The sequence below is a fragment of the Phoxinus phoxinus genome, assembly GCF_949152265.1.
Source record: "Phoxinus phoxinus genome assembly, chromosome: 15".
Classification (NCBI taxonomy): domain Eukaryota; kingdom Metazoa; phylum Chordata; class Actinopteri; order Cypriniformes; family Leuciscidae; genus Phoxinus; species Phoxinus phoxinus.
In genome coordinates this window covers 34,129,679-34,140,072 of record NC_136890.1, presented here as the reverse complement: position 1 = coordinate 34,140,072, position 10,394 = coordinate 34,129,679, and the positions used below count along the sequence as shown (strand labels likewise).

Here is a 10,394-nt window from a genome sequence, read left to right as displayed (position 1 = left end):
CATGGCCAGTACAAGGAACGCCGTCATTTGATTGGCTGAAAAAATAAGGGGGTGGTGTGGGGGTGGGATGTCCCCACCAAAGCTGAGACCAAACCTACGCCCTTGGTGCATACATTCGTGCATGGGCATGCATACATTCGTGCATTCATTCGTGCATTCATTCGTGCATACATTCGTGCATTCATGCATACATTCGTGCATTCATGCATACATTCGTGCATTCATGCATACATTCGTGCATTCATTCGTGCATACATTCGTGCATTCATGCATACATTCGTGCATTCATGCATACATTCGTGCATTCATGCATACATTCGTGCATACATTCGTGCATTCATGCATACATTCGTGCATTCATGCATACATTCGTGCATTCATGCATACATTCGTGCATTCATTCGTGCATACATTCGTGCATTCATGCATACATTCATGCATTCATTCGTGCATTCATGCATACATTCGTGCATTCATTCATGCATACATTCGTGCATTCATTCGTGCATACATTCGTGCATTCATTCGTGCATACATTCGTGCATTCATGCATACATTCATGCATTCATTCGTGCATTCATGCATACATTCGTGCATTCATTCATGCATACATTCGTGCATTCATGCATACATTTGTGCATACATTCGTGCATTCATGTAGGATGCATACATTCACACATACATCCATACATAAATACAAACATGCATGCACACATACATACAAGCATGCATATACACATACATGCAGATAGGGTTGCCCCCCAAATATAGTATTGTGTGTTTGGTAAGGGCTGACTTGTGGAAGAGATTGAGAGATTGTATGCATGTATATAATTTAAATTTTTTATTGAAATTCAAGACATAATATTAAACAAATTGCAATTTAGGACAGAGATAAAACCAATGGTCCCCATCAATGGAATGGCTTGTTCCTATCCAACATAAATATAATATAAAAACAATATTAAGTATACAATGATGTTGAGCTATTATAGTTCAAACAGAGAGCAGTGTTGCAGTATAACAGCTGCAAGCATAGAGTGCAGATCTATGATGGCATAACATGATTTTCTTTTAGATATCAATGATTTTAGGGCGATCACTGAAGTCCAATGTGTGAAGACCTGCTAACTGAAGCAACCAGTTGATTGGCATGTGGTCTAACCGATTCATGTCAAAATGAGCAAAATGCACCTCTGGACCTGTGAAATAAATCACAAAAATGTTTAGATTCGGAGATCTAAACGAGATCTAAACATTGTATTAAGAAAGCTCGTCACCTGGGCCTACAATGAGGGCTCCACCTTGCTGTAACGGATCTCCTTGAAAGTCAAAAGCAGGGCTGGTCATGGCACGCCACATACTTCTCAGACTGCCAATGAGGAGACTGGATTTCACATGTGGACTGTTGGAAGCTACAAATGCAGATGAAGATAGCTATGTTTCCATTCAAAGGTGCGAATTTAACATGCACATAATTGGAATAATGCATTAAAAAAATGTGCAAATAAAGAACCCATGTGTTCAAGAGAACAAAATCATCACTTCCTGGGAAATGAGTGTGAGACGCTTCTGGAGGGAATTAAACCAAAATCATTCTGATCACACACTTTAACTCCGGTGTTTCAGAAACATTAGAGACGCTGCGATGCCATTGGTCCACTGGTTACTCCAGTTATCCAATCACAGCTGACGCTGAGGCAAAGACACTTCCATCGTAGTTTATCCGCATGACTTCTTATCAGATTAAACAATAATCCGCCTCAAGAAGTTTTTTTATGCACATTTTGAATTTATGAATGTTTACATCCAGCGATATGCCAAAAAAATGTGCGTAAAAATAGATGGAAACATTAAAAAAAAATGCACATTTAATCAAACCAATCATTTGGCATGCTAATCTAATATAAGCAGGGGGAATATACAAAATGTGCATTAGAGGAGAGAAAAAAAAGCAAGTTATGTATAAAAAGACATGTTAGTGAAATGCCAAATGCATGCATGAAATACACGGCTCTAAAGTCAAGCTTCAGAGGATCTTACGGGTCTCCATGTATGTCTCTCCTCGTCTCATTCCAAGCTTCTTATAAATCTGTCTCTCCGGATCCACATATATTTCATGAGGATAGCCTGTCAGAGAGCAGAACCCCTACAACATATAGAGATTCACAGATATTGGACAGTTTTAAAGTGTAATGATTTTGTGTTATAACCAGTATTGGGTAAAGTTACTTAGTTATAGTTACTACTCACAAAAAGTAACTGAGTTATATCATTACAAAAGTAACTAATTACCAGGGAAAGTAACTATTGCGTTAAATTAAAAATAAATAAATAATAATAATAATGAAATAGCTTTAATTCCCCCAATATTAAATATGTTCTATATATATATAAAATATATATATATATATATATATATATATATATATACCGGTATATAAAAAATAGCTTGGATTCCCCCAATATTGAATATGTTATATATTATATATATATATATATATATATATATATAAAAAATAGCTTGGATTCCCACAATATTACATATGTTTTATATATATATATATATATATATCAAAAAAATGTAAAAAAATAGCTTGGATTCCCCCAATATTGAATATGTTATATATAAATATATATATCAAAAAAATGTAAAAAATAGCTTGGATTCCCCCAATATTGAATATGTTATATATATATATATATATATCAAAAAGAATTGCTTGGATTCCCCCAATATTGAATATGTTATATATATATATATATATATATATATATATATATATATATATATATATATATATATATATATATATATATATAAATAGCTTGGATTCCCACAATATTACATATGTTATATATATCAAAAAAATGTAAAAATAGCTTGGATTCCCCAATATTGAATATGTTATATATATATATATCAAAAAGAATTGCTTGGATTCCCCCAATATTGAATATGTTATATATTATATTATATATATATATATATATATATATAAAAAAAATAGCTTGGATTCCCACAATATTACATATGTTATACATATATATATATATATATCAAAAAAATGTAAAAAATAGCTTGGATTCCCCCAATATTGAATATGTTATATATATATATATATATATATCAAAAAAATGTAAAAAATAGCTTGGATTCCCCCAATATTGAATATGTTATATATATATATATATATATCAAAAAAATGTAAAAATAGCTTGGATTCCCCCAATATTGAATATGTTATATATATATATATATATATATATATATATATATATATATATATATATATATCAAAAAAATGTAAAAAATAGCTTGGATTCCCCCAATATTGAATATGTTATATATATATATATATATATATATATATATAAAAAAAATGTAAAAATAGCTTTGATTCCCCCAATATTGAAAATGTTATATATATATATATCAAAAAAATGTTTTAAATTGCTTGGATTCCCCCAATATTAAATATGTTATATATATATATATCAAAAAAATGTAAAAAATAGCTTGGATTCCCACAATATTATACATATGTTATATATATATATATATATATATATATATATATATATATATATATCAAAAAAATGTAAAAATAGCTTTGATTCCCCCAATATTGAATATGTTATATATATATATATCAAAAAAATGTTTTAAATTGCTTGGATTCCCCCAATATTGAATATGTTATATATAAATATATATATCAAAAAAATGTAAAAAATAGCTTGGATTCCCCCAATATTGAATATGTTATATATATATATATCAAAAAAATGTTTTAAATTGCTTGGATTCCCCCAATATTAAATATGTTATATATATATATATATATTTAGAAAAATTGCTTGGATTCCCCCAATATTAAATATATTATATAATTTTTTTACATTTAATATTTAATATTGGGGGAATCCAAGCTATTTTTTTTTATTTTGTGCACCTTTAATAGTCATCAAAATCAATGCATCAGTTTAAATTCACAACACCCTCTTTCTAGCTTTGAGTGCATTTTAAAAAAGTTTTTTTTTTTTTAAATGCACTCAAAGCTAGAAAGAGGGTGTTGTGAATTTAAACCGTTGTATGTTATATTTATGTTGCCTAATTATTTTTAACAACATAATTTATTAGAACATTAATAAACACATCCTACCTCGATATGAGAACACGACGACTGTCCGATCACTACCAATCTGACATTCGATTCCTATACATTTGTTGAAAGAGAGAAAAGATACATCATTTTGTTAACACTTTACAATAAGGTTCATTAGTTAATATATTAACTAACAATGAGCTATACATTTGTTACAGTATTTATTAATCTTTGTTCATGTTAGCTAATAAAAATACAGCAGTTCATTGTTTGTTCATGTTAGTTCACAGTGCATTAACTAATGTTAACAAATACAACATTTGATTTTAATAACGCATTAGTAAATGTTGAAATTAATATTACCTAAGATTAATAAATGCTGTAGAAGTATTGCTCATTGTTAGTTAGTGTTAACCAAGGTAGTTACATAATGAACCTAATAGTTGTTTCTTTATCCACGTATGCAGCAATATTCTATATTCTGATCTAATAATACATGATTACTGACACATAATTGATAAAATCGATAAAATCAAATAATTCTCCTCACCTGCAACATATGCTGAGGTATCTTACCCAAATCCTCCACATATTCTTTGCATGTGTAGCACAAAAAGTTCTGCCAAAATATTTGAGAAGCACAATCAGAATGACATTTGCACACAACACACACACACACACCAGTCGTGGTTTTCTTACACGCACGAAGATGATGATCGCTTTGCTGTGTTGGTGCAAACTGTCGAAGGGTTTACACACTCCGTGTCGATCATAGACCCAGCAGTCGCTGACATCGGAGACACGGAGATCGCGTGGATCCCGCGTGCGGTTCTCCAGGTGTCCAGCGCGAGCGATCTGACCCTGTTGAGTTATCGGGAGAACGGGAGCCATCTTTAGGGAAGTTTGCTTGGCCACGCCCATCCCGGCGGATCATGAGCAAATAAAGGCAACCGGTAATTTATGACATTATTTCTGACTCGGAGTTGGGGAAAGTTACTTTTAAATGTATCCAGCAACTCCAAAGCCCTTAAAACTGTCTCACTGTGTCATTTGCATGATATTCTCCTGACTTTATAACCTGTAACTGTACTCTCAATTACATTTACCCCTGGTATTGATTCTGTATGTTCTAGTGCTGTGAAACGATTAATCGCGATTAATCGCATCCAAAATAAAAGTTTGTGTTTACATATTAAATGTGTGTGTATTGTGTATAATTATTTAGTAGCCTATATATAAATACACACACATGCATGTATATATTTAAGAAATATTTGCATGTGTATACTGTATATAGATTTATATATAATTTATATTATATATAAATATGAATATTTTATATTTAAATATAAAAAAATTCTTAAATATATACATGCACGTGTGTGTATTTATATATATACAGAATAATTATACACAGTACACACACATTTATTATGTAAACACAAACTTTTATTTTGGATGCGATTAATCGCGATTAATCGTTTCACAGCCTTATTAGCAATGCAATAAAAAAATAAAAAATAAAAAAAGTTACTTTTAAATGTAATGCGTTACAATATCGTGTTACTCCCTAAAAATAAGTTACTAATTCCCTTCCTCACTTATTTGAGAAAGCAACTTGTTGTACATTTAAAAGTAATGCTTAAGTTAAATAACTTAATTTGCTTAATTTAAATTACTTTATAGTCACTTGGAAACGTAATCTGATTACGTAACTCGCGTTACGTTCCTCTTAACACTCCATTATTTTCAGAAGTTAATAAAAAATAAAAAGAATTATATTTTGTTAGCCTTTATGGAAAAATTCTTTACATTGTAATGTCCCCACTAGATTTACTACATTTTATGAATCTTGGATGTATTTAGGAAAAAGGAAGAAATCTTTTTTATTTATTTTTTATATGTATATATTTTTGTTTATTGTTCTTTCTTGTGACTTTTTGTTTAAAGATACGTGATATCTGTCATCCTAAAGCAATATTGTTGTACGATGATGATTACTGTATAAGTTGAATTCTTTGTTAAAAATAATACTAATAAAAAAATAAAAAATAAAAACTCCATTATTTTTATTTTAACTATTTTAGTGGAATACTAATGTGAGATTCACGAACGAAAGGTGATTCTTTTCATTGATTCAGTCCAATGATTTAAGAAAATTTAATTATGTAGGGTAGTTGATGAGTTTCACACGTAAAACTGCGAATTGCTAACACTATATTGGGAATCATCATTATTATATTATTCATGGGAACTGGTAACAATGATCAAATTTCAATAAAAAAGAACTGTATCATAGCTCAATAAGATCGAATCATTCGAACCGATTCGATTAAATATCCCATTTCCCAACGCAGCAAAAACGCGCGCGTTATGCAGCAGTGACGTCACGACGCGTGTATTATTTGTACAGTATGAAACCCCATTTAAACCACATAAGGAAATAAATAATATAGTAAATCATTACAATGAGACGTAAAGTCGAAATTATGACATAAAAAGTAAAAAATATAACAGTCGATATGATGACAAACATTTCACAATTAAATTATTACGTCATTTTTTAATTATTTTTTTATTGCAAATTTATACATAACTACAAGCTCAGGGAAGTTAAGCAATGTTGTATCATTTACAATGAACAAACAATGATACACCACAGAAAACATGAATATCCTGGATTTGCATACATCAAATTATGTAAATATACATACACAAAAAAGAAAAGCATAACAATAATAATGTTAAATCATATCTTTGAATAAATCATCATAATGCATCAACAATTTTGCACTTTTTTGGTTATTTATAAGTTTAAGGGATGAAATAAAAGAGTTAAGTTCAGCAAGAAAAAGAGGAAAGCTTAAAGGAGACTTAAGCCATTTTTGCTTATTATTACGTCATAACATGACTTGTAATGTCATAATTTCGACTTTTTATCTCATAATTTAATTTCGAATGAGTATGTCATAATTACAACGTTTTAGCTATGTCATATTTTCGACATATCATGTCATAATAACTTTGAAAGACTTAAAAAAATGATTTAGTATGTCATAATCCTTATTTTTTTTATTTACCAGAGCATGATTTTTTTTCCTATGTGGCGGAAATTGACTTTCATATATTGAAATATTGATTAAAAACTTGTTTGCTGATGTCCAGACCACTTTTATGTCGATATTACTAAATTACAAAGTAACATGATATCGAATCCATCCTGTTACAGTTCAAATATTTACATCAAGTGTTCATTCGCAAGTTTGCAAGTGTTCTGTTTGTATTAAACGGGTTCCCTTTAAAGCACGGCTGATGATTGGCCCTCCGCTTCTAACTGACGTTTCGCCTGGCGAATGAAGAGCCACTCTCATCTCGAGCTGTGGGCGGGATTTCCTCTGTTATTTGAAATCCGGAAGTGTTTTGAAACATTCTAGCAGGTTGACACAGCAAGCGCGCGTTTGCGGTGCGTTCGCGATACGCTTCTGTTTCTGTTTCGCGCGGATTATGAGAGCGCGGGAAGGAGGTGCTGAGGGCCGCGCGAGCTGGTGAGGTTTGCCGCGTTTTATTATGGCAGTTATTCAGTCTTGGTTGTTTTCTCATGAGGGAGTTCAATGGCGTCGTCCGCCACTAACACTCAATGAAACACAACAACACTCGGTCAGCAGCTCCACACAGCCGTGTGTAAACAGTGACATTCATTTGTGAATGTTTATATGGTCCCTGCTGAGACATAACACTCATTATACCAGATATCTGAAAATATGCTGGTCTATATCATTATCCATACAAAAAGTACTTGGTTATGGTATAGATGACACTGATATCCTATACCATAGTTCAGATGGATGACCATGTTCTGGGTATTTACATTTGCTAAAAACCCAATGGTATTATCATCTTGGTATTGTGTCTATAAAACTATAGTAGATGGACAGACACATAAAGCATTGACCTTCCTCTTCCTCATCTGTGTGTCTGCAAGATATTCAGTGACTTTGGTGTGTGTTTCCTTGTTTGTGTCTTGTGCAAATGTACAAAAATGTGTTTGAAAGGATTTTCATGTTCTGTCAGACTTAAACCCCAATGCAACAGACATAAACATTACTTTGATATGACTTTGTTTACTTGTAAGCGAGTCAAAATCTCGTTTTCAGCGTTTATTTAGTTCTGAGGTAAATGTGAACTGCAGAAATCTGATGAGGAAGCGTAACTGATCTAGATTGGAAGCAATAATGAAATCTGTCAATTTTTTTCTGTCATTTGAGCTGCAAAAATGACTGTTGTCAAACATGTTTCCCAAACACTCCTCCTGTCTGTGATTGGCCGCTCAAACATATAAGCCACGCCCCAAACTCGCTCCATTGGTTGATTGAGTCAGAAGTTGACAAGTGCTGCTGATCAATGTTCGATCAAACCAATGAACACGGTTATTTCATAATTCAGCGTTCACATCTAGTCATAATTATGAGATAATTCTGTCATTCATATCCTCTCACATTATAGTTAGCTATTATATGCGTTTGCAAAATACAGAAGAACCAAGAAAGTTAGAAAAAAATGGCTAAAATAAATCTTTTACTTTTCAAGCCACTGGCATTTGACTTGATTTTAATGAGTCGAGTCACTTTTACTGCTTTTTATATTTGATTTCAAAGCAGCTTCACAGCAAACAGATTCAATAATGCAAATTTCATCAAATATGAGAAATTTAATTATGCTGTAAAGCAGCTACTAGTATCATTATTCAGTTTAATGTTGATTCAATGCAGTTCAATAACAGCGTGAAGTCAATCAATAATGAAACAAGTATTTAAAAAATACATTTTATAGAATTTTACTAATTTTGTACATGTACTTTTTTTTTGTCGAAGTTTGTTTTCATTATTTATGTTGTATTTATGATATTGTTGTTAAATGTTCAATGTGTATCTGTGATGTTATAGCCGGTGATGCTGATATGGCAATAAACTCAAATATTACTAAATCAATTATGAATTGAGTTCAATTCCGCTGTAAAGCAGATCTACAGAAGATTATACATATTTTTTGCACTTCTTTTCTTTATGCAAGTAATTTTTCTCTCTTGCTCTTGAACTCAAATACTACATTAATTATGAAGCGAGTTCAATTCTCACATTATATTTATTATATGCTTTAGCAAAAATACAGAAGAACCACGAAAGCCAGAAAAAAAGGGCCAAAATAAATAGCTTCACAGCAATAAACAGATTCAATAATGCAAATTTCATCAAATATGAGATATTTTGTTGTAAAGGTGTTCAATAACGGTGTGAAATTCAAAACAAATTCTGTTCAAGCCACTGGCATTTGACTTGATTTTAAGTTGAGTCACTTTTATTTATATAGTGCTTTTTGCACAGCAATAAATAATGCAATTTTTGAGAAATCCAACTCATTATTCAGTTCGATGTTGATTAAATGCGGTTCAATAACAGCGTGAAGGTCATCAATTATGAAAAAAGTACATTTAAAAAATATTTTATAGAATTGTAATAATTTTTTTGTCTTCTGCAGATCTGCTTTACAAAAACATTGAACTCGCTTCATAATTGATTTAATAATATTTTAGTTTATAGCAGCATCACCGGCTATTACATGGCAGATACAACATAATGAAAACAAACAAAAATAAATATTTTTTGCGCTTCATAATATACATTCTCATCATGCATGTCATTTTCTCTCTCTCTTTCTGTAAAGGGGTGATGAACTGAGAAATAAAATTTTCCTTGACATATAAGAGGTCATCAAACTATAAGAATATCCTGTACGTTTCAGAACTGAAAACTTCCTTGTTAGTCCAATAAAAGCTTTTATTGACACCAGGCCCAGCGAACGACAGGCTCTCCAGAGTGGAGATCTGTGACGTCACAGCGTATCAAGCCCCGCCTCCGCAGAAGAAGATCGACGCCCACTTCAACACCGCCTGTTTAGCCCCACCCATCGAGTAACGCATTACATGAAACTCATTATAATATGCAAAACTGTTATCCAATCATAGCAGTGGGTGTTTACTTCCACGTCTTCAATGCGACACGCCCATAAAAACCGAGTTTCAGGAGCTAGCCTCAAAACCAGGGCAGAAAATAGCCGATTACTGACTCATTTTCATGTTTTTTAATGTAAAAGCCAAGCAAACGTTATAAGTTGACCTCAGACAACAATATAAAAAGATATAAAAATCCAGTTCATGACCCCTTTAATTTAGTCGATTGACGTGTATTTTTTTCTCTGTCTTTCTTGAATCTAGAGTCGATTGACGTG

At 31.6% G+C, this 10,394-nt stretch overlaps 2 protein-coding genes across 2 annotated transcripts in view; one reads left to right on the top strand and one right to left on the bottom strand.

Annotated features, from left to right (window-relative positions):
* Positions 1–822: 822 nt before the first annotated feature.
* On the bottom strand, positions 823–5,021 carry prxl2c (peroxiredoxin like 2C). The gene is made up of 6 exons (XM_079637521.1): positions 4,809–5,021; positions 4,660–4,728; positions 4,167–4,220; positions 2,044–2,149; positions 1,281–1,415; positions 823–1,202 (listed from the first exon to the last, which is right to left on the bottom strand). The coding sequence occupies exons 1-6, from the start codon at positions 4,998–5,000 to the stop codon at positions 1,075–1,077; spliced, it is 684 nt and encodes a 227-aa protein (XP_079493647.1). The 5' UTR covers positions 5,001–5,021; the 3' UTR covers positions 823–1,074.
* Positions 5,022–7,490: 2,469 nt separating this feature from the next.
* The window catches only part of fbxl17 (F-box and leucine-rich repeat protein 17), a 233,013-nt gene continuing 230,109 nt past the window's right edge, over positions 7,491–10,394 (top strand). The window contains exon 1 of the mRNA XM_079636568.1: positions 7,491–7,654. The gene's annotated coding sequence lies outside the window, so the exon portion shown is untranslated. The remainder of the gene's footprint in view (positions 7,655–10,394) is intronic.

Coding starts and splice junctions, on each gene's coding strand:
- prxl2c (XM_079637521.1), bottom strand. CDS start 5,000: ATGGCTCCCGTTCTCCCGATAACTCAACAGGGTCAGATCGCTCGCGCT. Junction 4,221..4,659: donor TACCTCAGCATATGTTGCAG/GTGAGGAGAATT, acceptor ACAAATGTATAG/GAATCGAATGTCAGATTGGT. Junction 1,203..1,280: donor AGCCCTCATTGTAGGCCCAG/GTGACGAGCTTT, acceptor TTTATTTCACAG/GTCCAGAGGTGCATTTTGCT.